Source organism: Crassostrea angulata, chromosome 6, assembly GCF_025612915.1.
Source record: "Crassostrea angulata isolate pt1a10 chromosome 6, ASM2561291v2, whole genome shotgun sequence".
Classification (NCBI taxonomy): Eukaryota; Metazoa; Mollusca; class Bivalvia; order Ostreida; family Ostreidae; genus Magallana; species Magallana angulata.
The window spans coordinates 3297394-3325276 of record NC_069116.1 but is presented as its reverse complement, the minus strand read 5'-3'; the positions used below and the strand labels follow the sequence as shown (position 1 = coordinate 3325276).

Sequence of the window (27883 nt, the reverse complement as noted above, 5' to 3'; positions counted from 1 at the left end):
GCCTATTCAATGCGCCAAATATAATTTTTTTTTTAATGCGAAAGTTAGAACCATTTCACCAGTGACTGTGGTAGCTGTTGGTTAAATTGGAGAAGGGGGTGTTAAACGGATATCACCTACCAGCTCTACACCTCTTCCAATTTTTACACCCTTTAACGTTTTTTAAAAACTGTTATCGTTATTTTTTTTAAATTGTTGTCAATTGACATCAACCATTTTGTAAGAAAATGAAATTTCTAATTTAAGGTGGTCTTTCAACTTTCTTCGCACATTATCAAACAAAGGGGTTTTAAATAATTCTAAAAGAGGTACAGTAATGAATGTAGACTTTAACCACCCCACCCCCAACTACCCCCCCCCCCCCCCCCACACACACACACACATCCACGAATTAGCATTTTGAAGTTTAGAAAATATCTGGAAAGTCCCTCGTATTCAATGAAAAATGCAGTTCTGCGTTCCTGCAGAGACATAATTATGGTTTGGCACTGAATAGTATGCGAGCTTCTCTGTCCTAAGGGGCAATCAGTTCATGTACCATTCATACCTTCAAGTACAAAAGAGCTAATTCCGGAAGTAGGTGGCGATTGAATGAAAAATGACGGTGATGTAATTAAGAGATGGTAATGTTTACATCCAGAAATAGATCGTCTGTGGGGAGAATCAATCAATTGCTAGTTTGATTCCCAAAATGTCGGATAGTGAAGAGTTTGGGGCGCTGGAAACAGCGTCCATTTCTCCTTCAGGTATTTCATGAAACAAATTGTCAGCAGCCTGCATCACTAACTGCAGGACAGTGTTAGTATCGATCGATAGTATACATTATTTTACATCCTCCTTGGTCTAAGAAATCCCAAAGAACTATTTTGTTCTTGTTTTTATTATTTATTCTGAAATGGTTATCTAGTTTCAGTTTAAAACGGACGCTGATGCTTTTTAGCAGTGTGTAAAACTTGATTTTTCATGTTCATCAGTTCGATCATTTTTCTTGTATGTGTTCGTTTGCAGAAGAGTTAACACATCTAAGAGAAAAGGTTAAGACCCTTGAAGAACATGAAGCAGAATTTGGTCAAAAGAGGGCAAAGTTTAAGGAGATTTACATGCAGAAAGAGAGTACGAATCATTTTATTTGATAGATAACTTGTTTATGATTAAGCCTTATGTTAATGAGAACTGAAAACTATAAAAAGGTTAACACTATAGTCTGTCCCAAGATATTTATGCTGCACATTTGGACGATTTTTAATAAAAAATACACTTACCTGTGAAAGAAGTGCAATTGAAATAGTTGAAAGGGATTTTTTCCAAGATAATTTCATTGACACATTATCATCTTTCACTCGTAAAAATTCACAGGAACGAAAACAGATTCCTTACGGAGATTTATAATGGGGAATGTTTACATCTTTTCTCCATTTGGAATACACTCGGAATACATCGCGCAATATTTCAACGTTATCATCCGGGCTTGCTGCAATGCAAAATCTCCGTAGACATCACATTTTTTAGCATTGTATTGAAACCTGATAAGCTAACACGGGCGTTTTGACTGAGAAATCTTGGAAATTTTTCATATTTTTGAATGAACATAGTTTGAATCCTGAGGTATTTATAAATATCAAACAATTAAGCCAAACGTGAATCCAAAATATCTTGGGACAGAGTATAATCTACAGTAGTACAATTAATTCTTTATTGCTAACAAAGTAATAGCCTAATAACATAATCTACTTTCTGCTCTCTCAATAAATCTTCATACTCTTTTGCACATAATAACTCAGAGTCTTATTAATCAGTTATATTTTGTTCTCTGGGTTATTTTTTCCAATTAAATTAAGTTATTGTAAATGATGAATATTTTATCTTTTTTTAAGAAATGGGTGGAGCTTCTTGAGTTATCAAGATTTCCACAAATAATATTTGTTAATATTTAGCATATACATGTACATGTAATTTGTTTTGTTAAAATTATTAATTTGTGCATGGAACCTGTGTCTATATAAGTAATGTAGAATATGATACTATGTCATGATATCTTGATATCTTCAGAGGAACTGGAGTCAGAAAAAGAACGACTACAGAAAACAGAATCAGAATTAAAGTCGGTCAAGGAAGAGTATGAAAGACTAAAAGGAGAAATGGAAGGAATAAAGACAGCTGTAGCTTACTCTGAATCCAATAGACAGGATGAGATCGAGGCGATTCGTAGACAGTGTAAAGAGGAGATTGACACACTACAATCTCTTCTTAATGGTCAGTTACAAATATACAAAGAAAGGAAACTAATTGTGGGGATAGTTTAAAATATGAAATAGTGATAAAGGGAGACTACCAGTACTTATTTTCACAAAAATGCAATGAACACATTTTCTCAGCAGAACCTTTCTCTGTTTAAAACGTATTGCTGCTTTGATGTGTTATGAAAATTAAAGAATTATGCTATTCGTCCAAAATGGATGTATAACAATTAATGTGGAAGTGGGGCTTAAATTATTATCAATTTTGTTTATGGACCCACTGCAAAATTTTTATTAGAGGAAAATAGGATATCAATTACTTTAAATACATGCATTAATACTATTTTACACCTTTAATTTTCTTTAAAGAAGTAAGAAATGAAGCCTCAACATCAACAGCCATGCAGTATGAGCAGGAACAACGGAAGCTGAAAGAATTATGTGAAAAGTACGAAGAAGAAGTGCGTGAGTTACGCAGCCGCCTCAATCAAGATGGGTACGTCTGTAGGCCATTGAAAATAAATTTGATAAACTTGCATAAAATTAAACTACCATTAACACTTTGCTGGAGATTAGTACTTACCAGTACATGTTTTGTATCTAAAACTACCAACCATTTTTTGCAATGTTTTAAATGCAAGAAATACTATAAAAAAAGCTGTGTATATACTCAGTCATCTAGGTGTTTGTTGTGCAGAATTGTCTAGAATTATTAGATTACAATAGAGAAAGTGCATGATAGTATACAAATAAACTATAACATTACGAATCAAATAGTGAGAACTAATCTATTGTGTATTGATATAACTCATAGCAGAAAATACTGCTCCAGTAAATAGAATACTAACAGTCATACCAATGCTTCCCTAGCGATTCTCAGAAGTTACCACCAAGGTATATAACAGATGACTCTGCATGACATGGTCTTCTTGTACTTCTCTCTGTTCATTTGTTTAGATAAGAATGAAAATTCATTTGATTTTTCATGAATGGGCAGGCAAATTGTCTGTGTTGGTTTCTAGTTGTTTGATTTTTCATCTTGTGTTCACTGTTTTTGACAACATTCATTCATCTATAATTTAAGAAGTTTGATCATTATTCACATATTTCTAGTTATCTTGGATTTCATTGTCAAATTGATATACAATATTAAATGTTCATCAAAGTAAGAATTCTAACAATATTTTTTATTGTTACATGAAGGAACATTGTTCATAAAGTATCCTTAAAATGTAACTTTACAAATTCCATAAAAATGGATGCCCAAGAATAATCATAAAATAAGCCAGTCTTCCCTTTAGTGTTTCACTTTGTTTTTCATCTATCACTATGATAATTATAAACAAATGGGTATTTATCTGAGATTTTTTCCTAAAGGACTAAATCCATGTTATGTCAAAATCGGCCTAACGTCAAAAGCAATTAATATTGTATTAAAAATATTCTAAAACATTTTTACATTCGTCGTGTAACTTTTTTTTCGTGTTTAAGAATTCAGAAATTCTATTTCTGATGTTTATTTTAAGACACTACAATAGCGAAAAATGAGGGGATTTTATAGCGTCAAGCATGACGTTACGTCTTTAAACATGTTAAAAGTCTTCAAGTCAACTACATATTAGCTATATTTTTATCTATGAAATTGAATATATTTGTCATTAAATTGATGTTAAAGATAAGTTCATTGCCAGAATTTAATCGAGAACACAACGGCCATGATTTTTTTTAACCCGCATGGCACACCTTAGTTTCCGTAAAGTCGGCCATTGTGACACGATTTCGCACGGTGACAAACAGGATTGTAAAGCGACGGATGCAAAGGAATTAATCAACGCATTTGCAAAGTAAGTGTTATAAAACATATCGATATTCTCTCTGTAACGTAAGGAAATATAAAATAAGAAATATTTGAATTATTTTATAGTAAAAGAGTTAGATCAACGATCGAGTCACATGTACTGTTCCAACACGCTGCATAGCCACAGAGTATGGTGTGTTGGCAGCGTTTCAATTGTTGGCCCATTTCATTGCGAAAAAAAGTTCACTTTACTATAGATTGGTTTATTATTGTTTATTTGTTATTAAAGGTATTATTTATTAACACATATCATGCATTTCATGGATTCATTTGTTCATCAGCTGATCTGAAATATTCACACATTTACCCAATTCCAAGAATATACAAGGATATACATTAGATCCAATGCAAAACAGAAAACAAAACAAAGAAGAGCTATTAAAAAACAACAACAGCTATAACTATGCTCTATTTGCAACATTTTAAAACTCTACATAGCATACATGTAACTACCATTTTCAACCCAAACAATGTCATATATTCAAGAAATATATATAAGAATATTTACTTGTAACATGTGAAACACAGAAATTAAATTAGCAAATAATGGGTAACAAATATGGTAATCATAAAGTAAAAGATTCTTCGTTATGGCACATTGTCAGTTAGTTTAAAAATGAGATGACAAAATGAATTGATTCAATATTAAATGAACATGATACAAAACAAATCATGCAAAAATGCACTGAAATTAGTTTATACAGAGGAGATACCCCTTTCTAGTGCAAACAATGTTTTAAGTTATACAGACATGTAGGTAAATATATAATCATGGTACAATTTATCTGCAGTAAAGATTTTGTAATTGACAAGAAAATTGCATGATAACAAGTAGGTAGTGTGCTTCCATCATGATTTAGATAGATTTTATATACTTAAAGACAACAATAAAACATCTTATTTAAATTAATGCACAGAAATATCTTTTGACAGTAGTGTATTAGATTTTTCTACTAGTACATATGTAAAATAATTATAATTATCAAATAATTCTCACTTTAAGTCATAATATGTTACTATTGACAAATTGTTGATTACAAAACATTTGTGTAATAATAATGCAACCAGATCTGTATTATGTTTAAATGAATCAGATAAATGAATATTTGATATTATAAATCATAAATGTTCATATTTTCAGGATACCAACAGAGTCTGATTGATCACAAGAAGAAGAAAAATGAACTCGATCAGTTACTCCTCTACCTCACTGTCATCACTGTCCTCAGATTCGTCAATTACAGCTGCATCAGTGACAAACTCGGACCAGTCTTGAATAGATGAAATAGCCTCCCTGTTGTGTCTCCCAACAGCAAGAAACCAGATAACGGCGGCAACATGGGAACATACTCCCACAACACGGGCACCCGCTCGACATCTGCAATACCATGCAGTGATCTCAGACTCGGAAAACTGGATCCAGAGCAGATACTGTCTGGAAGAAACATGACGGCTCTGTAGCTTGACCCTGATAAGCCCATGGAACTCACTGTGAACCAAGATATCCACATCCCCCTCCAAATACTCCTGAATATAACTTGGACACAACTTAAGTTGATAAACTCCACAGGTCAGGTTTCGAATATCATCTTCGCTGATGTTGGGGAATTCCAAAGAATCGGTAGCCACTTCCCACTTTACAGACTTCTTATCTAGACAGTTTTCTTCAACAAATGTCTTTAAAGAGTTAACTTTTGTTGATAAATACCTCATTTTGCATGCAAGTGCCATATCGTCATCTTCACTTCCTGTTGACAGAGGCTTGCAGTATCGATTGGAGAGGGCACACACGATGCGCACGTAGTCACCAATAAACGGCACTTGATTGGTTGGAAGAACATGAGCAAGGTACTTCCATCGCTTTATCCTTGCATTGGCTGCCTCAACGACCCAACGAATCTGTAAAGTTAAGAACAAGCACCACTAATAAAAAAAGGTAAAAGTGCCTTATATAAAATTAACAGTGGATATATCTTTACTAAAAGAAAAAAATATAAATGATGAAAATCATAAAATCAATGATTTGGAACAGCATTTGGTTGTATTTAAGATAAGAACAGATATAGAATTATTGAAAACGTAATTTTATTGAAGTTTTTTTGACATGATGATTAATGATTGATTTTATGTTATAGGTCTGGTAATCAAAATATAGAAACAACTGACCTTGGTGACTAGACGAGAGGCATTAGCATCTAAGGTTGTCATCTGCTTCTGCCCTTTGCTCATCAGACGAGGCATTTCGGCCCTTATTCCCAGCTCCTCAAGCATTTCGACTGAATCTCTGAAGCCTCTGTCTACAATGAAAACATCATCTTCATGGAACCAGCCCTTCAGATCTTCTGCGTTGGTATGAAGCATATGGTTGAGGATAGTGGCATCATTATTCCTAGCAAGGTAGGGTCCAAGAACTGTAAGAAAGTATCCGTCTGTGGATGTGACAACCATGGGTTTAACAAGGGGCCTGCCTTTATGTAAACTATATGATTTCCGTTGAAACTGGAAGTTGTTACTTTTCTGAATATATATATAAGTTCCATCCAAAACAGCAATAGCTTTTTTATTTGTAAGATCACCAAAAAGTTCCTGTGCCAGAGGTCTTGTATGATTTTCTATAATTTCTTCTCTTGTTGTATGTTGTAGTCCAAGATGATGTGGTACAAATGACTTCATGAGTGCTGTACGGACTGATTTTACTGCTCTACAGAGGGAAGACTTTGAAATTCCAAAAATCGTGGCCAGAAGTTGATTTGACATTCCTGATCTCAGTTTCAGAAGAAAGATTCCAAGTGACATCCTTGTGCCTCGGTTTTGTGTGTTTCGAATATCAGTGGAAATAAAGGAATGGAGGTCTTCAAAGTTTTCTTTAGTGATGCCAGTCAGTGCAATATAATCAGTGTTGCTCAGGCTTGACAGTTCGAAAGAAAATCTGCTTGTTGAGGTCTGGAGGGCATAATTTCGAATTTTTTGGATCAGTTCCAGCACTGTCGATTTGTTTACAAGAGAAGACTCAAATGTCTGTATATTGGTCAAAACACCAGGTCTGAACTCCCCTTCATCAATGTGGGATGGACAACATCTGCTTCCAGGTGGGATGATAATTTCATGGTGAAGAAATGCTGAAAATCTAGCTGCTGAAGACACGACAACAAGTTTAGGACCCGGTCGCTTGCAGATTAAGCAGTAGGCATGTGAAGAAGGTGTTCTCTGGAGAGGCAAAGATATGGATGGTGGACTACACACTCCTGGTTGTGGAGGCCGAGACACAGGAAGAGAACTGGACGTCTGGTGGCAAGTTTTCTGGTGTCCATGGTAGCGATGTCTGCACTTGTTGCACAAGATGTCGTTTGAGTTTGCCTCAACAAGAAAGTTCTTTCTGAGGAAGCGACGAATTGCTGTTGACTCACATTTTTTCCTGTCATTTGGTCTTGTTCTTTTTTTGCAAAGGATGCATGGGAAAATCTTTTTACTCTCTGTTTTCACTTGATCTTCATTCATTTTTATGTTCTGAAAATACAAAACAAAAATGTAGTTATACACAACTTTAATGTTCACTAAAAAATAAAGATTTCATTTTATATGACATTGTATTGTGAATATTTATGTTTACTACTACTAAGCAAATACTTGCAATGTATCAAGTATAAATTAACTTTACAGAAAAACTCAAATTGACAAACTGTAGAATTACAGTGCCCCCCCCCCCCCCAAAGTATTTAATGGAACTGTCTTTCTAATATTTTGGGGAGCTGCAGACCTTCAGCTGTGTTACAAGTTTTGTTTTAGACATGTGATCAATATATTATCATTTACACGTATTGCATGATTTTCTAGATTAACTCTAATTGCTATAATATGATGATAAACTTTCATTGCCATATTATGAGGAAAATGTTTGTTTTTTTTTTTTTGGGGGGGGGGGGGGGGTTTATAGAAGTGCCGTTGAAAAAAGGTGCACTCAATATATTTCTAGCCATTATTTAAAAAAAAAAAAAATTGCGCCGAGTGGTGATCGATCCCGGATCGTCGTGTCTGTAATCGAGAACGCTACCATTCAGACTCCGGAGACACATCGAGTTATATGTTGTATAGTACACTAAAAAAACTTTAAAACAAAACACTTGGCCGTTTTCCCGTCTATTAAGAAAATAATTATGGTTTATACAGGTTGATTTATTTACTAAATATATAGGAATATATATTTTCCATGTATATTGCGTCCTTCATTTTTATTTCTAAATATAGACGACTAACTCTTTGCCTACATGATATCTGCTATACAGTATGCACTGTAATCGAATATTAATTGTTTTTAGACCAAATTTTCAGATTAATAACCATTCTTGTATGTTTTAATTACATGTCTATATAAGAACAGTCTTTAAGGCTGAATAACGTACACACGGATTGAACAATTCATTGGCCAATCTTCTCATCTATCAAATAGTATCATGCAGACGAACGTTGCGAACAATATTATTTATTCAAGAAAAAATCAACAGAAATCTACGTATTCAATAAAATTCATATACATACCTTCACAGTTCTTCTTTCTCCATTTTCTATAGGTTTTGTTCATCTTCCGTCCGTGTATTTTCAAGATTAATCACGCAAAGTAAAAGCCTCTGTTTGTTTACGTATGCAAATAAGCATGTATGGAATGTCGTGCATGCGCAAAATTTGGTGTAAAAATTGATCACATATACGTTTCATTAACAACACACTGTACCTTTTTATTTGTCAGATTTAAATGACAATGACATAATGTGTCTGATTCTTGTGTTTTTATTTTTTTAAAACAAAAAGGTGTGAAAAAACGTGCAATACTGTCAAAAAATAAGTAAATCCGGATTGCTCCTCATCTTGGTTACATTTTAAATTTTCATCAACAGCACACCCTCTGATCCAAAAAATTTCACTTTGAATATCTTTTTTTATTGATACAATTTCATAATTTAAAAACATTTTTTAGATCAGAGGGTGTGCTGTTGTTGAAAAACACCACCAAAGAACGAAAATGCTGCGATTTTACCCCAAAACCGGCCCGGAACCGGTTTTGTCATTTACATATTTTTGCAAGCAGACGTTTTGGCGGGGAAATTCTGGCATGTCAAAATAGTATCAGGTCTAGACTAACACATAACACAAATTTTATATCATTTTGATCTAGTTTAATTTTTGAGATATCACAGGGCCATATATAGCTAAACATGGATTTAGTCCTTTTTGTAGAAATTTGTGGAGATGTCATGCATACTCTAAAAAATCTATTTCTTACTGAATCTTGAACCTAAGTTTCTGTTTGATTTGAAGTGTATCTATCACTTATTACATGTATTACACATATTACATGTATTGTTATATTTGTGTAATCACAACACACATAAAAAAAGTTATAAAAGTTATCTATAGTAAAGCTAGTAGAATCAGTTTTCATGTAATTGGAGCATTTGTTGCAATTTTGTAAAATTACTTTCAATGACTACTCTCTCTCTCTCTAATAATGCATTACCTAGTGCATATACAGTTATATTTTAGACTTGCCTTAATTTTTATCTTTATTTTTTCCAGAGAGGGGTTCTTGTCCTCTGTTGCTAAGCAACTAAAGCAGATGGCGCCAGGGTCCCTGGCAGGAAGCAGTTCCAGTCTGGCCCAGGAGCATGAGAGTCTGGAGGACGACATGAGGAAGGTCAGGGTCACCACTATGTTAGATTGGTTCAACAATGTCTTTAAAATGAACATTCATATATCATTTCTTATCTGGGTATGTGACATGAGGAAGGTTAAGACAGCCAACCAATGTCAGCTTAGTTTGACAATAGCCTATCTTTAAAATAAACATATTGATTCTCATCTAGAAGAAAATGAAATGAGCTTTTATAGTTAACTAGTTTTGTTTGTAGCTGTGTAGCTGAATGTTCTAATCAGGATTGATTGTCTGAAATGTTGTCATTTGACTTTGATTCTGAATTGAATTGATTGAGAAAAAAATATTGAGTAAATATAAAACCCAACAGAAAGAAGAAGTACATGTAGAGTTATGGTTAAGAGTATCATGTTTACTGACTTTTATACAGGCACAAGCTGATGCAGAGATACTAAAGTCAGTCGTAATGCCTCTGGAGGAGGAGATAAGAAGTTTAAAGGAACAGCTCCATGAGGCGAGAGGGAGGGGGAGAGAGGGGCAGGGAAGTCAGACCTCCCCCACCAACAAACACCCCACCCCTGACACTCAGTCCCTCTCAGAAATGGACCACTCCAGAGACCCCGAGGAGAGGGTGAGACTTGGGCACAGACTCAGTAATAAGTTTGAGAGGGGGTGGGTGGGGGTTATTTTCAATGTAGAATTTATGTTGTTCAAGTTCATTCTTTTCTAAATCAACATATGATAGACGTATACCGGTATGTGATCTCAATTATTCTAAAACTCCAAACTACAAGTATCCAGGGTAAATTGCTTTTATATATTGTATGAGAGGGTTTTAGTAACTGACATCAAGCTTTTAATAGCTATTTATAAACCTCCAGAGATGAAGAAGATCAAGGTGCTTTGTACTGTTCATTCTAGATCAATGAGCTCATGAAATACTTGAAAGCAGAGAAGGCGTCACGCAAAGACCTGGAGATGTATGTAGCCGTGCTGTCGACTCAGAAAAATGTGTATGAGGAGGAGGCCGACAAACTCAAAAAGGATTTGGACGATGGTGAGCGCGCTCAATGAATGAGCATGTACCGTATTTTTCGGGGCATATGTCGATGTGGGGCATAGGCCGAATTGCTAATTTTTAGACAAAATTCAAGAAAAATCCTTAGACTAGCCTAATTGGGGGATAAGCCGATTTTCAATCGATGATTACTATAGTGAAAGTATGACCGCTGAAGAAGAAAGTCACAGTATTAAGTATATACTTTCAGAATATCGATGTAGAAAGTCAAAAGAGTAATTAAAGTTATTAAATTTGCTTAACATATATATTTCAAGCAATTTTTAAAAATTAATCTGTGTTTTGTGGCTGTTTGGTCTCTTCCATATTCGTCGGTGTATCGTTGTGTATCGTAATTTTACATAGTGTAAATTTAATTGCAACACCAACCTCCGTGGTTCTGTCTGGTAGAACTAAGTATAATATTTTACCAAACCTTTTATATTTCATTAATACCTTATTGCTAAATCTCATTTAATCAAGTTATACTTTGAAAGCTACTTGTAAATACGGGATATGGCGTCCATTAGCTCAACACGTGGTTTCATATTCAAATAGAGTTATCCCCCGTAATCGCTATGAATGAGAAAACGAAATACCAAACATTTGTGTTCTTTCCATTAATTAATTAAATAGTGACTTGTCGTTATGCAGAGAAGTTGTAATGTTAAAAACACAGTTAATGCAATGAAGTGTAACGGTGTTCACTAGGCTACGTGTCCCCAGGCTGTGTTTTAGTCACGGGTTTCACACCTTTGTATATACACACGACACCAGAATACAGTTATTTCATCCAACAGAAAATTAATTGTAAAAACACATAGCATTTGATTTATTCTACACCCAAGACCAGTGATTCCTACGAAAGCAGACATGAAGAATTCACCAAAATTCCGTCATATTACATTTTACCCGGTTTCGTTTTCTTTTTTACTACGCAATAATAGTTTCCAGGGTTCATACACGAACGTGGGAAAAAAATTCTTTTGATTGGGATTGTAAAGAAATACCTTGTACAGTACTGTACATTTAATTACTCACGATGTCATTACAAAAATTATCAACGGGACAACTATCAAACAATAGTTCAAACGGATGAAAAAAAACCAACCCTCATAATAAATTGCTACAACAGTACAACGGATAAAAACAGTGGATTTTATATTTTACTGTTAAATTTTTTAACTTTGAGTCTAAGAATAGCCGATCCCGGGGGATAGGCCGGGGCTCGCTCATCGGAGGAAAAAAATACCGGCCTATGCCCCGAAAAATACGGTAAATTACATGTATCTGTGGTTTTCTTTCCTTAGATTTAAAATACTGTAACTAAGCGACAATAGGAATAGGTGACATGAAATAACCTGTGTATTCTTATAAGACAAAGTTCCTCTTTTCATAGTCTGTAAAATCCTGGAGGAAGAGAAGAAGTCCCATGAGGACTTGAGACAGACTTGGCAAATGGCCAACGACCAGTTCCTGGAATCTCAGCGCCTAATGATGATGGATCTCCGGCGAATGGAATCTGTCCTGACCGTGGAACAGCAGAGGCAGATCGGAGGTAAGGTCAAAGTGTTCAGGGTCAGATTGAGAATGAGGCTGTGGTACTGCATAGCGGGTTGATTTGGCAGGTGTCAGATTTGTTGATTGTAAGAGATTTGGGTAATTTTATTTTAATGTTGAAATGGGTTGTAGTCAGCACATTTCATGTACCGAAATACTGTAACCTGCTGTGCAGTATGTGTTTAGAGAAAATCTTATATTACTGTGTATGTAAAACAGAATGGTTAAATTAATAAGGGGGCATGAATTTGAAACATTTTGCATGGTTTGAAGAAAATTTCCCTTTGGTAAATGATGTAATAACCATCTCTTCTATTAATAGAGCATTGTATGAGGTGTAATTAAATAGTGTCTTAAAAGATCATTCTACTGATTATGGATTCCCTTGCATTTTGATGACATGTTTGTTTGCTTTTGCATGCTGGTCTTAGAACTCAAATTGAAAGACAGGAAAAGAGAGGCCCAAGAAAAGCGCGTCAAAGATTTGGAGGAAATGCGGAATAAACAGGAACAGGATCAGCAGCGCCGTAAACTAGGTACTGCCGTAGCTTGATGTGCTACTAACCTGTAATCAAAGATGTTTTATTCCAGATTGTTAAGTTAATTTTGCTGCTAAATAGAATAAAGCATATATCACGCTGCCTCTAGAAGTCTTGGGTCACTCAGGTAACCTATTGCAGTCACTGGTTCTCTGTTGTCTTGGGTATACTTAAATGTGTACAACTTCTCTCAGAAAATACAAGGCCCATAATCATAACTCTTACCATTCTCTTATATTGATGTGATGAATCAACATTTAAGGTGTTAACCTTGTACTCATTTTGTATGGTTTAAAATTATTTCCCTATCTTATTTATACCCCTGCAGCTTGTTTTTTACTTTTAGTCAGTCCGTCACTTTTGTACCTTTTAAAAGCAATTCCTCTTAAACCACTGCACAGAAAATCAAGAAACTTTGTAGGTATTTAGAACACAATGTGTAGATATTGCCAGGTAACTCCAGTTCCAATATTTTTCTGGGAATTTTGGCCCTTTTCAACTTGGTGATGCCTCATAAAGGTGATGCCTCATCTCGGTGAGGTGATGCCTCATAAAGGTGATTCCTCGTCTCGGTGAGGTGATGCCTCATAAAGGTGATGCATCGTCTCGGTGAGGTGATGCCTCATAAAGGTGATGCCTCGTCTCGGTGAGGTGATGCCTCATAAAGGTGATGCCTCGTCTCGGTGAGGTGATGCCTCATAAAGGTGATGCCGCGTCGCGGTGAGTTTTGTAATCTGTGATTACCTATGTTTCTATCATGACAATGTAATGCTGAAGTACATGTACATGTATTATCTACACACAAACAATTCTTTTTATATCTCCCTTTCCCTGGTTTGTCATTCCTTAAAGACTGAAGTCCTGTACTGTTCTATTTGCTGTGAAAATCTCACCCATATATGACCCAGATTTCTCTTATTTGCTTTTGTTCGTACCAGTAATTGATGAGTATTGTAGTGCAATATCATTTCTGCCAGAAGACCTTTATGAAGGCCTGTCTTTAACTGTATTGTGTGCTGTATGCTAGAGTAGGTGTAGTACTATAAGAACCATTTTAACAAGAGCTTGGCCTTTGCGTAGTTGTGTCAAACAGCAAAGTGATGTAGGCCTGTCTATTTCTTTGTTGGCCACTCAGCCATGGTTTTTTGAAATCAACAAGATTTGTTTGGCTTTTAAGCTAAGACTATGCAATCTGTGCATATTTCGCTTGAAACCGCGTCATTTTTAACTTGTTTTGATGCAGGGAATAGATAGCTATGCCCTACGGAAAGTCCAAGGTCTTGTTAAAATGGTTCTAAAAAAAATAATTTTGTTAAGGTACATATGTGTGTGCCTGGCACTGCCTGCACTTGCACGTGCACATGCGATAGTGTGTGTGGGTACAATATATTGGTAGTAGAATGGAGTGGGTATATAGTACAGTTGTTGTGTTGTTGCTGTAGTTGTAGAGGCCACCCTCAATAATTTACGGAGATTGAACCGACGTAAGTGTGCCGACATCGAGAGCATGACGTCTTTTGTTTCCTTTATCTATGTTTACTTTAGTGATCTGAGCATGTTAACATTAGAAAAATGTTCTTTGAGTTTTTCTTTTTGAGCAGATTAAATTCACTTGCATGTTGTTTTGTAAAAGATTTTCAGAAATGATTTTTAAATTTCAATACCGGTATACTGGTACTGTACCAGTTATCGGCTAAGACCAGTTATCGGCTAAACTGAGAGTTCGGGTTTATAGCACGCGACAATTCAAGATTTTTTAATTCAGTCGTCTTTTTCGAATAAAGAAAAGTAAGTTTGCTTGAAAATTTTCTCGAATATGTTTTATACATGAGCTTAAACGATCATTGTTTACTGCTGATTTTACATCTTTGCACTTTCAGCAGTGGGGGAAGTGACGTAATAAGTTAAAAATAGAATATAACTTCTTTGTGATACGTTATTATATCCCTTCTTTGATTTGACATATAAAATCAATACATTTAACATGTATAAACAAAAGGAATTCACGAATTTCCGAGAGATTCGTAGCGCAATTGAACGCCTGATTGCACAATCATGTATTGAATAGTATACGATTTGGTGTATTACCGTATGATAATAAACATGAGTTTTGTTTATAATGTATCATGACCCCAAATACATTAGTCTGACCTCACAGGGGGCATAATTCAAATTACATTTAGCAGAGTATAAAATCAACATGAACACGGATTTTTACTATGTTATTATCACGAAACTGATAACTGGTACAGTAAATCGTAAAAACTCGGCAAATTCGGGGCTTGCAAAAAAGCACAAAACAAGATGTTTTGGGTTCTAAATAATGATATAAACTAACAGATTGATAAATAAGGAGTTCACTTTTTAAAGTATGTCAAGTTTTATCCAAAAATATCAAGAAATAAGGAATTACGAAAAGAAAACGTTAAATTTTAGCCGATAACTGGTACAGTGCCAGTATGTACATTGTATAAATATTTAAGATTTATGAAAACTGTTGTATTTCAGCTATTAGGAATTCAAACTCATATTTCTAAATATGAATTTTCTTTTTGTAGTATTTTGATCATATTGTTTGTAAAATTTCTAGGCTCTATTGTAGATTCCTTATTTGCCACAAGTGTAAAATTTCACTATTCCTGCCTTTAAACAAATTATGAAGATATAAAATTGCAAGCATGAAGTTTATCATTAAAGAAAGTGCCATAATTTCATTTAGATTATATAAACTGTAAGAAAACAATTGCGAAAGTTTTAGAATTTGTGGGAATTTATGCAGATAATCATTCCTTGTGTTTGAATAGGAATCTACAGTAGTACAGTAACAAGTATCATCTTACGAATATTCTTACTTGCTAATGTAATCCAAGTATTTCATTATATTTTACTCTTTAAAGGAATCATGTTTTTTTTTCTGAAGTGATTTGAAATAATTTCTGAGATAATTTTACTGAAGTATATGTATGTCATGAGAATAGGAGAAAACTTCAATTTACACTGACTGCACAGAATTTGAAAAAGTGTCGTTATTTTTTTCCAGATGCTTTGAATAAGATGGAACAGGCTTCAGAGGTAATTCAATAAATTTTCTATTTATTTATACATGTCAGTAATGTGTTCTTTTTTAAATCCAAAATTTTAAGAGATTTTTCATATGATATTTCAAGGATACCCAAATTAAAAAATATATGAATTTCAAGTGTATGACCTAAGTTTTGCTGGCTGAAATGGTGGTGAATTTAAAATAGTTTTAATCACCCCTGCGAATGTGTTTGGAATGTTTTCTTTATCGTTGCTAAGTACGTAATAAATCCAGAGGTGCTCGAATGAAAGTTCACGAGACTTCACCGATTTGTTCAGTTCCTGTGAAATTTCGAGCGGAAGTATAAGTGTTCGGATAATATTCTCAAAATACATAAGTACTGGTCGTTTTTCGTATCATATCCTACTTTGATTTATGTTAAAACGGGAAAAGCTTTCAAGATGTATGTCTTATTTCACCATCTAGCAGTTATTTATATTAAACGATAATATTCAGACCAGAGTTATCGTTCGTGTTCAGCCACGTGTAGAGTGGTTGAAAATATAATCATTGGGTTGCTTAATAAAATCATAGCCATGTTTGATGCTTGTGGTGTGCAATACCATGTTTTAAAAAAAAATAACGAGTGTCTGTTTTGCATTAAAACTTAGTATATCGAGCCATTTTCATGGAACATTGTGCATTAAATAGTATAGTCTGTTTCACTATTGATTTTATTACTAGGTCAGGCGCGGATCGAAAATTAATCCTCAGGAGGGATCTCTTTTAAGCATGTTAGTTGTTGCAACAGCAGACAAAAACTAATTTTTGTATAGTCACATTTATTTCTAGAACACGTTTTATTCACCAATTAATGAAGATAAAGTTTAAAATCAATAAACCTCTAGATTTTATATTTGACCCAAGAACCTAGATACTGTGAAATAGAATATATACACGAGGTACGATTTTTACTGCGAAACTGAAAGGGTCAAATAACACCACGTGGTCTAAAATTTGAATGACAATAACATTCGCAGGGGTGTTAATGACAAGGGTTACTTGGTAATATCTCTTAAAAACAACTTTATTAGAACAAATTTAAAAATGTGGTGAATTCTTTCACAAGTGCTGATGGGCAAAATTAACCCCATTTACTATAGATAATTCTGTTGTTTTCATTTGATCCTCATCCATTGACAGAAACTGCAGGCTCTAGAGAACCATGACCTTGGGAACGTCCTTCAAGTACAGTCCGAGTCCTTGTCCCAGGGGTCAAACTCCAGCATCAATCTCCTCTCGACAGATGACGGTCAGGTCAAGCAGTCGCCGAGTAACGACATGCTAGATACCACTGGGGAGAGCCTGGTGGACGGTCTGTCCGCTCCAGAGGACGGGCTCAGGGTCCAGATCAGTCCGGAGAAAACCCTTCACATGCCTCACCTGTCCGAGGCCCAGATGAAAGCCATTACAGGTACGATTCTGCCCGAGTCAAACAGAGTTACACATTGATTGTAAAAAGAGTAATTACATGTATCGTGTCAAAAATCTTCTAAAAATCATTTGGCCAGAAAAGTTGAAATTTGTCTGGAATCATCCTCAAGTAGTGAAGATTCAAATTTGTTCAAATCATGGTCCGCGGGGGTAGGGTGAGGCTACAATGAGAGGTCAAATTTTTACATAATATGTACAGAAAAATCTTCAAAAATTTTCTTTTCAAAAAATAATTGACCAGAAAAGATGTAGCTTATGTGGAAGCATCCGCTAGTAGTGTAGATTCAAGTTTGTTCAAAACATGATCCATAAGGGTAGGGTTGGGCCACAATGGGGGTCAAATTTTTACATAGAAAAATATATACAGAAAAATCTTCCAAAATTTTCTTCGCAAAAACCATTTAGCCAGGAAAGCTACAACTTGTTTGGAAGCATACTTTCATGTAGGTTGTGTAGATTCAGAATTATTTTGTTAAGGTAAAAGAATTTGTTCAAATTATGATCTCCAGGGCAAGGGTGAGCGGAAGTGGTGAATGTTTACTTAGGAATATATATAGAAATTCCTTAAAAATCTTCTGCTGGAAAACCATTCAGCCAGAAAAGCTGAAACTTTTGTAAAAGCGTAGGTTGTGCGGATTGAAGTTTGTTCAAATCATGATTCTCTGGAGAAGGATGGGAACAGAAGGGATGGAGGGGTTAAATGGGAATAAATACTGAAACAACAAAAGGAGCTGGATATTTAACATAAATATATATGAATAAAAGATTTGTTAGTTACTTTTTTGAGCAATATCTACTATACTTAATTGTTAAGATACATGATTTTGAATTAGATACTGGAATGCCGATTTGATCAGGCAATTGTTGCTCAGGTGAGCAATGTGGCCACTGAGCCTCTTGTTTACAAACCCTACACCTTGTATACATTGTTTGTATAGCATGTTCCTGATATCGTATTCTGTGATCTACTGTCATTTACAGACCCTACCCCTGAGTTGGTGGCTCGCCAGTCTCTGCTGGCCACAGCCAGACAGACGGACAGCAGAATCTCCCTGGAGGGACGTAGGATGGTCAGCGAGAAGGAGTGGGAGCTCCTCCAGAAACAGGTACCCTACACATCTACAGTCCAGGGAGGGGGGGGCTAAGTATGTCAGTCTTATAACACATATAGGTATGAATCCAGGGGGTGCTAAGTATGTCAGTCTTATAACACATATAGGTATGAATCCAGGGGGTGCTAAGTATGTCAGTCTTATAACACATATAGGTATGAATTCAGGGGGTGCTAAGTATGTCAGTCTTATAACACATATAGGTATGAATCCAGGGGGTGCTAAGTATGTCAATCTTATAACACATATAGGTATGAATCCAGGGGGTGCTAAGTATGTCAATCTTATAACACATATAGGTATGAATCCAGGGGGTGCTAAGTATGTCAATCTTATAACACATATAGGTATGAATCCAGGGGGTGCTAAGTATGTCAATCTTATAACATATAGGTATGAATCCAGGGGGTGCTAAGTATGTCAATTCTATAACACATTTAGGTATGAATTCCAGGAGGTGCTAAGTATGTCAATTCTATAACACATTTAGGTATGAATTCCAGGGGGTGCTAAGTATGTCAATTCTATAACACATTTAGGTATGAATTCCAGGGGGTGCTAAGTATGTCAATCTTACAACACATATAGGTATGAAATCCAAGAGTCAAAAATATTTCATCAAGATTTGATAAGTAAAAAAGTTTGTGTCTAAATAATAAATTTAAAAATTATCATGCTTTTTACATTTACAGTAGATAATAAAATTACCCATTTGAATACAGTAATAAACAAAATATGGGACCTTATATAATGTAGACTTCATAAGTATGTTGCAAATATAGGTAATTCTCACAAGTTATAGAAAAGAATTAGTGCAAATGACACAACTGACCACCAGTCAGTAATCAGATGAAGGTACACTTAGTCATCTTTAAGGGTATTTTTTTTAACTCTCAGTACTGTTCCAACCTAGTTATCCAATCAACAAATTATATGCATATACAGAATGTAGATCAATTGATTACTTTGACACACACAGCTGTTGGAGGCGCGGGAGAAAGCTGGTAAGCCCTGTGATATGTGCAATAACTACGAAGCCCAGCTTCAGAACATTCAGGATGAGTACAAGAGAGAGCAGGTGAAGGCAAAGTCCCTAGAGCGCCGGCTCAATCACGAACTACAGACGCTGGAGAACAAACAGAAGTACATCACAGACCTAGAGAACAGTCTCAACAACTCAGCGACCGAAGCTCAAAACCAGGTCAGTGTGTCACAGGGGTGGGAGGGGGGTCACATGATCAATTAAACAGTCTCAACAACTCAGCGACCGAAGCTCAAAACCAGGTCAGTGTGTCACAGGGGTGGGAGGGGGGTATCACATGATCAATTAAACAGTCTCAACAACTCAGTAGATTTACCCCATAATGAATTCACCCAGACAATGGAATATGTGATAGATACTCTCGATGAACACAGTAACATGAAAATTGTTTTGATTTAGCCCATTCTAAAATGTGCCCGCTGGCGATGAGGGTGAAATGGGTAAAAATAAAACATGTACACATAATTCCCTGTAAACAGTATTCTGGCAATTTTTTCATGTAAAAAATATCAGACTGTTTGAGGTCTGTTTATAGGGGCATGGTTACGATATTGGCCAAAATTTGTTTTTCAATATTTAAGGTTTACAATGCTTTAGTATTGCATTTCTAATGGTCAACCAAAATCTGAGTGTTGGTTATAAAATTACATGTATAAGCAAGATACTAAGGCATTGTAAACCATTAAAATTGTTTGCTATGTAAACAAGGCTTGTGCCTTGTTTATGTTTACATATATAGGTGTAAGTTCTTTTTCAAGCTTTTTGATACATGAATCAACAGTTTCTAGTGTTTGTCACATTCATTTTAGGTCTAAACATGGAATATTCAAAATGTAAATAAAAATATTATCCGAGTTTTGTGTACATGGCAGAGAATTGTGAGCTCTGTATCTCGCTGATGACTCAATGACCCCCAAATTTTGGTTGCCTATTAAAAATGCATTTTTAACATTAAATTGGGAAGGAAAAAATTGACTAAAGTCTAGACCATGCCCCTTTAAAGGGTCATGGTCACGATTTTGGTCAAAAATTATTTATCCGATTTTATTGTTTACAATGCTTCAGTAAGGCATTTTAAATAAGCAACTAAATTTGAGTGTCATTCATTGAGTATTATGCGAGTTACAGAGCTTGAAATTCTTTACCATGTAAACAAAACGTTTGTTTACATTTTAAATGTTGAACTAAAAATTCCAGTTTTAGATCTAAAATGAATGTGTTAAACTTTAGGAACTGTTTATTTATGCTTAAAATTAATAAAAAGATAGACAAATTGGCTTGAAAAAGGTGTTTTAATGGTATATTGAACCTATGTAAACAAAAACAGGGCACGAGCTTTGTTTACACGACAAAGAATGGTATGTCCTGTATCTTGCCTTTAACTCCAAGAATGACTCTCAAATTTCATTTGATCATTAGAAATTCATTCATAAAGCATTGTAAATAATAGAATTTGACCAAAATCGTGACCATGCCCCTTTAACTGTATCTCTTGAATCAGAAGAAAAGTATTGGGGATGATTCTCATTTATCTTAATTGAGATTAAAGTGTATATAAATGTCCATGTCTGGGCTGTAATATGATGAACAACAGAGGATCTGCCTTATTTTGATCTTATTTTTAATAATATAAACAGCAACATACACTGTCAGTGACTTTTGCTACATTGTGGTAGGTCTCTTAAGTAACTATGGTTAATGTTAATTGAACATAACAGACTGCTATAGAGAGATTTTGACTGTTTGAATGATATCACAACAATGTTTGAATGATCATGATTAACTGATATACAGATGTGCATGACTAATATGAAAGTCTTGATACAGATCACCAGTTTAACAACAAAAATCCAGGAATGTGAACGGTACCTGACAGAAGTCAGGCAACAGAACACGCAATCTCAGCTCGAACTCAGGGATATGTTGGTGAGTGAATTCAAACAATCTCAGCTAGAACTCAGGGATATGTTGGTGAGTGAATTCAAACAATCTCAGCTAGAACTCAGGGATATGTTGGTGAGTGAATTCAAACAATCTCAGCTAGAACTCAGGGATATGTTGGTGAGTGAATTCAAACAATCTCAGCTAGAACTCAGGGATATGTTGGTGAGTGAATTCAAACAATCTCAGCTCAAACTCAGGGATATGTTGGTGAGTGAATTCAAGCAATCTCAGCTAGAACTCAGGGATATGTTGGTTAGAGGGTACAGTTAATATCTGCTTGAATTCAGGCATATATTGGAGAGTAAATATGCTTAATCTTAGCTAAAAGTCAGGGATATGTTGGTAAGTCAGTATGGTTAACCCTAGCTTTAACTTGAGGACATGTTTGTGAAGTTAATACAATCAATTTTGGGTAGAACAAAGTGATATATTAGTGAGTTGAGAATCTCAATTTCAATTAGAACTCTGAAGTATGTTTATGAATGAAAGTAGTTTAAATCACACTCATATGAAATTAGAATTTAAAATCTTGCTTTCACCACTTCCTATGTTTGTATGGAGTAACAGGGGCAACAGGACTTATTTTTTATTGCATTTTTCCTCCTTTTGCAGAAATCATTAACCAAAGACAGAGAAACTGTACAGAAAGAAGTAAGTGTAATAATAGATTACAGAAAGAAGTAAGTGTAATAATAGATGTACAAACTGTACAGAAAGAAGTAAGTGTAATAATAGATTAACAGACTGTACAGAAAGAAGTAAGTGTAATAATGTAATAATAGATTAACTGTACAGAAAGAAGTAAGTGTAATAATAGATTACAGAAAGAAGCAAGTGTAATAATAGATTAACAAACTGTACAGAAAGACGTAAGTGTAATAATAGATGTACAAACTGTACAGAAAGACGTAAGTGTAATAATAGATGTACAAACTGTACAGAAAGACGTAAGTGTAATAATAGATGTACAAACTGTACAGAAAGAAGTAAGTGTAATAATAGATTAACAAAAAAATATCACCTGCTAGGAAATTATTCAGGAAAAGGGAAAGTGTAGCATGCTCGATTTCTGGTAATGAAATGAGGCATAATGTTTAAATGGAATGGTAGGACGAATCTGTGTGAATTAAACAAAATACCATACACTTTCCTAATTAGCTCTGACAGATTTGGACAGATGAATACTGTGCTGATTTCCCCCACTTCCTGTACTTGTTTTTTGACCTTCCTGTAACAGGTCGAGACCACTATATTTTGTGACGTCGGCATAAATTTGCATACTAAATTAGGCATCTGTTTACTTTTATCGACAAACCAATCAGGTGAATGAGTTGCAAGGCATTGTGGGCTACTACAAGTTTCAGTGTATACAAAGAGTATTGAAAATATATACCATTTTGAATTGTCATTTGGAAATTCATTTTGAATGATTTTTCAGAATTTATGAAAGTAATATGGACAATTATGTCTGAACTTCAATTTCTATGCTCACATTTAAAAAATATCAGTGAGTACTATTTTTTCACGTGATACCCCATATTTGGGACAACATTAGTAGAACGCGCGTTGATATTTTCTTCAGGGACATTCATCAGAATGCTTAACGGACAAACTACTTTATGCTGCATACATGTATATAGCTTGCGCTTCTGCGTTTGTATAGTTGTGCATTTCTACTACCGTGGCTATTCACGTATGTTAAAAATGTACAGTTACCTGTATTTATTTCTAGTGCACAATGATAAAGTCACCAATACACAAATGTGATGTTTTTTTCTTATCAAAATATGTTTGTACTTGTATGCGTATGTTTGTCATTCGTTTGATACTAATCATTTTTGAAGCAACAATTAATCAACTAAAACAACAGTATTTTTTAATGTGAGCATGGAACAAAGTTAATGGTACGTAATCTTTCCCTCATTACCTTCTAAAGTAAAAATCAAGATGTACAAACATTCCGGCAAGCAATTAAATATTGTGTATAAAACAGACAAATACCACGTGCGTCTGTTGAATCGTAAACACGTTGTAGACCGTCATGCATTGCAACTCATTCAATGGATTGGAGAATCTGCTTGACGTAAATACTGTCACGTGTTAAATAATGCTATCCATATAAGGTAGTGTACCCGACCTGTGTAAACACTAAATAGTTTCAGAAGCTTTCAGTTATGATGGGAATCCAGGATAAATGTTAACAGTTCTGATTTTTCTGCCTACAGATCATGAAGCTACAGAGTGACAATGATTCCTTGATGGGGGCACACTCAAAGTTTGCCCAGCAGCTTCAGAATGAGGACATCAACCTCCCCAACAACATGGAGGTAATGCACCTCAGACAAATCTAACAAATGGCCAATCATCTAATCAAGTTATCATTGTGTAACTAAGAAGTAATTGTTGTCTAATTTTCTGATGAACAGGTGGACAATAAGGTACTAACCTTCACAATATTCTTACTTTAAACCCTAGTGGTTATTTTCCACTAAAACTATTATGAAAAACCCTTGTATCAAACATTTCCCAAAGCCTCAAAACCTTCCACAGCCTTTCTCAGTAAGAAGAAACTGTTCTCCAACACACACACACCCTGATCTTAAAGTCGCACAGAGAACAGATATCTATAAATTATTGCACAGCCCCACGCATACATATCATATACATTAGTTAAGTTGAATAGAATTGAATTATTAAAAAAAGAGATTTTTATATTTTCGGTAAATTAGCAAGTAAGTACGTATTTTTCAGGAGCTACAGCTTCTGTTACTGAAGTACAGAGAGGAAATCATTCAGGCCAAGGTGGCCAAGGAACACATAGAGAGCTCGCTCAAAAGTGAAAATATGTTTCTAAAATCCCGAGTCCACGCTGAACAGGAAGAGAAAAACACGCTAGAGGAGACCCTGAATCAGGAGATAAACAGTCTACAGGAAAAATTAGGTGAATAATATCATAGATCAGTGATCTCTAAAACCATACATGTTATCTCACCCACGAGGAAGTCTTGCACTTTTTGACTCTGTCTCATGCTTACAGCTTTTGTTAAAAAATTATCTGCTTTTACCAAAATCTGCTTTTTTGTTTTGATAGATAGCCATTTTGGAAGCCTATGTAGTCAGAAAATTTTGTCGTGTTTGAAATTAGCCATTTACTTGAATCAAGGGCAAACAAACACTTTTTTAAGTCTGACGAATGATAAGATTTCAAGCATGTGTTTTATATTGAATGATGAAAGAAGTGAATACATTACCTGTAGTTACAAAACATGTCAATATCCTTACCAAGGAAAAGCTTTTCTATTCCACTCATGGGCTTTAATAATGAATGAATATGTATTTTAACTTTATAGCTGTAAGAGTAAAATTGATTTGCAATTTATTGCAACACTGCATGATATGTGATAAGCATGTTAACATCATTTTGAAATTGGAAAGGAATACTAGTTCTTACTTCTTAAATTTTGGCAACTAAACCTAATTTTACTGACCAATGGCATTTGCTAAAGTCTCTGCACAAAAGGATTTTTTCCCTCCAAATAGGCTTAATCAAAAATGATATGCAAAATTATGTGACTGACTTCTTTTGCATGTCTACAGTTTGTTAAAACTTTTGTATTTTAGTTGATAATCTTAATTACTAATCAGAGAACCCATCTACAAATATATGGGCTATAAAGCCTACATTAAAAAGACCGTGTGCAATGCTACCTCTTTGGCGTTCAAAATCCACCTCTTTTTCACCACTGAAGGTTAACATGTATGATAGAACAAAATGTAGGTACAGTGATAATTTAATAGACTTTTAGTCTATAGAGCAAAATCTAGGCAATGATATAACAGACTTGTAGTCTATAAAACAAAATAAAGGCACTAATAAAATAGATCAGTAGTCTATAGACCAAAATCTAGGCAATAATATGGTAGACAAGTAGTCTAAAGTAAAAAATCTAGGCAATAATATGATAGACCGGTAGTCTATAGAACAAAATCTAGGCAATAATATGATAGACAAGTAGTCTTAAGTAAAAAATCTAGGCAATAATATGATAGACAAGTAGTCTATAAAACAAAATCTAGGCAATAAAATAATAGTAGTCTTTAGAACAAAATCTAGGCAATGATATAAAAGAACGATAGACTAAGAAATGAAATCTAGGTCATTTATTTAACTGGTAGATGAAATCTCCCACTATCAACATTTTACATGCTTTTAAATTTATTTTTGCAAAAAAAGGTTATCTTATATACTGATATTTTTTTTCCTGTAGCTGTGCAGGAAAGCCTAAAGTCAGAGTTAGAGAGAGAGGCTACAGTAAGAGCAAACTTTGAGGCCAAATGCAAAGAAACAGAGGAATCGATGAAGAGCATTCAGGCCAAGTCTAAACAGCTGATATCTGCCTTGCAGCAACAGGTGGAGGAACAGTCCAATGCAAGGGTAGGGACAGGTTGATATCTAGGAAGCATGATTGTATACTCTATCAGGTATCGGTTCTAAATATAGAAGAGTAGTTCACATGTAACAAGAGAAAAAGCAGTGCAATGATGGAACAATATTGTTACATGTATCTTTAATCTATAATCTTGATGTGTACATCGTAAATGGGGTAACAAATATGTACCAGTATTCTATGATATGTAGAGGGCTAAACTAGAGACCCAGTACAAAGTACATGTATTACGATGACCAGTATAGTATTACATGGTATGAAGAGGGTAATATAACATTACATTATTTATAATGTGAATATAAGAATCCTTGTCAGAGGAAATTTCAGCATTAGGGTAGTTTCCTTGTTTTATGCCAGATCTTAGTTCTGCAATTTAACCATTTTGCATCAAAGCACGAGAATATAAAATTATGTACTCTAAATTTTTTATCATGTATAATTTCATTTAGTTTAAATCTGTCCGAAAAACGAAGGCAAGATTTTAAAAGGTGCGAGATGTGCTTCTTGCAATTTTACAGGGATTTTAATTCCTTGAATAAGGAATCTACAGTAAATTCCTAATGATAGCAGATATTAATGCTGTTATTAGTGAGATATTTTGTTTGATTGCAGACACAGCTGGAAAATGAGCTCCAGAAACAAAAGGGCAAAGTTCAGTCCCTCCAGATTGATCTTGACAACAGTGAGGCTGTACAGAGGGACTTCGTCAAGCTCTCTCAGTCACTACAGGTAATTCACATGTGTAACACCTGTGTAACACCTCCCTTTATTATCATAACAGTTTATGTAATTTGTCATATAACAATTACAGTCATTATGCATTCGGTAACTACTGTGTGACCTTGGTTGTCAAGGACATCAGAGATATCATATTAACATTGGCATGAAACTAATGAAATTTCCCTTTTATGAACATCTCTGAGATGCTAAAATTATTATCGAAGTGATTCACATAAGATTCAAAAGAAAAGCTAGAAATAGACATTACTTAACATATACTAGTATAACATATGATGTTAAATGACCGTTTGCAGATACAACTAGAGAAGATTAGACAGGCTGAAAATGAAGTACGGTGGCAGCATGAAGATGATGTAGAAGACTGTACAAACTGTAAACAGGCATTTAGTGTCACCAAGAGAAAGGTATGAACAAACTGTAAACAGGCATTTAGTGTCACCAAGAGAAAGGTATGAACAAACTGTAAACAGGCATTTAGTGTCACCAAAAAGAAAGGTATGAACAAACTGTAAACAGGCATTTAGTGTCGCCAAAAAGAAAGGTATGAAAAAACCGAAACAGGTACAAACAAACTTTAATCAAGTATTAAAATAAAAGAGAAAGGTATGAACTCATTTAGTGAACAAAGGTATAAACAAAAATGCAAAGCTGCTAAGGATGAGCGATTTTGATTCATCATTAAAAATATGCATTAGTCTGATAAGATTCAATAAGTTTAATAAACATTCTTCAGAAAAGGTGAATAAACTGATTTTGCTATAAATTTACTGAATTCATTACAAGGCTGTTGGCTTCAACCATGTTTTACTGTAGATAAAAGAACAGTATGATAAACCCTTTTAATGACCATGAAACATATGATTTTCTTTTACTGTCATCGCCACTGATATATTTTATTCACTTGCAGCACCATTGTCGACACTGTGGTAGAATCTTTTGTTCGGACTGTATATCAAAGACAGTGAATAGTGGGCCCAATGGCCGATCGTTCCGAGTCTGTGACATCTGCCACACGATCCTCGTCAAGGACGCCATGCCTTACTTCAGCACGGAACCCCCCAGCACGCCTGACTAGATGGAGTTCTCCCCTTTAGTTTACCTTATCATTGTTATAATACGTCTTTGTTGTTATTGTGTATTAGCCCACTTAAATGTAGCTGAAAGTGAAAATGAGATTTTCTG

The 27883-nt window shown here is 34.8% G+C and overlaps 1 protein-coding gene and 1 long non-coding RNA gene across 8 annotated transcripts; both read left to right on the top strand.

Moving 5' to 3' along the window:
* The first annotated feature begins 573 nt into the window (after window positions 1–573).
* On the top strand, window positions 574–27883 carry LOC128187733 (rab GTPase-binding effector protein 1-like). 7 transcript variants are annotated; one of them, XM_052858255.1, is made up of 22 exons: window positions 574–746; window positions 1009–1113; window positions 2050–2253; window positions 2607–2733; window positions 9667–9784; window positions 10173–10373; window positions 10664–10799; window positions 12199–12357; window positions 12791–12895; window positions 14341–14382; window positions 15939–15970; window positions 17124–17394; window positions 18396–18520; window positions 19506–19727; window positions 21396–21494; window positions 22125–22163; window positions 23738–23839; window positions 24264–24453; window positions 25781–25947; window positions 26573–26689; window positions 26995–27105; window positions 27609–27883. In XM_052858255.1, exons 1-22 carry the CDS (start codon window positions 692–694, stop codon window positions 27774–27776), a joined length of 2895 nt encoding a protein of 964 aa, XP_052714215.1. In that variant the 5' UTR covers window positions 574–691; the 3' UTR covers window positions 27777–27883. The 7 variants fall into 7 exon arrangements, 6 of the variants coding, with proteins under 6 accessions (XP_052714215.1, XP_052714220.1, XP_052714217.1 ...); XM_052858260.1 differs by having other exon boundaries at window positions 26995–27150; window positions 27609–27747; XM_052858258.1 differs by having other exon boundaries at window positions 661–798.
* On the top strand, window positions 5522–6877 carry LOC128187734 (uncharacterized). Its single transcript, XR_008244082.1, has 4 exons — window positions 5522–5665; window positions 5854–6031; window positions 6231–6492; window positions 6739–6877. It is a non-coding gene; the product is annotated as an uncharacterized LOC128187734 (long non-coding RNA).

What these genes read in the sequence shown, in the direction of transcription:
- LOC128187733 (XM_052858255.1), top strand. Translation starts at nt 692, where the DNA reads ATGTCGGATAGTGAAGAGTTTGGGGCGCTGGAAACAGCGTCCATTTCT. An exon ending in TTTACGGAGATTGAACCGAC is followed by an intron (nt 14,383 to 15,938) that starts GTAAGTGTGCCG and finishes ATTTTTTTCCAG; the next exon opens with ATGCTTTGAATAAGATGGAA. An exon ending in TTAGTGTCACCAAGAGAAAG is followed by an intron (nt 27,106 to 27,608) that starts GTATGAACAAAC and finishes ATTCACTTGCAG; the next exon opens with CACCATTGTCGACACTGTGG.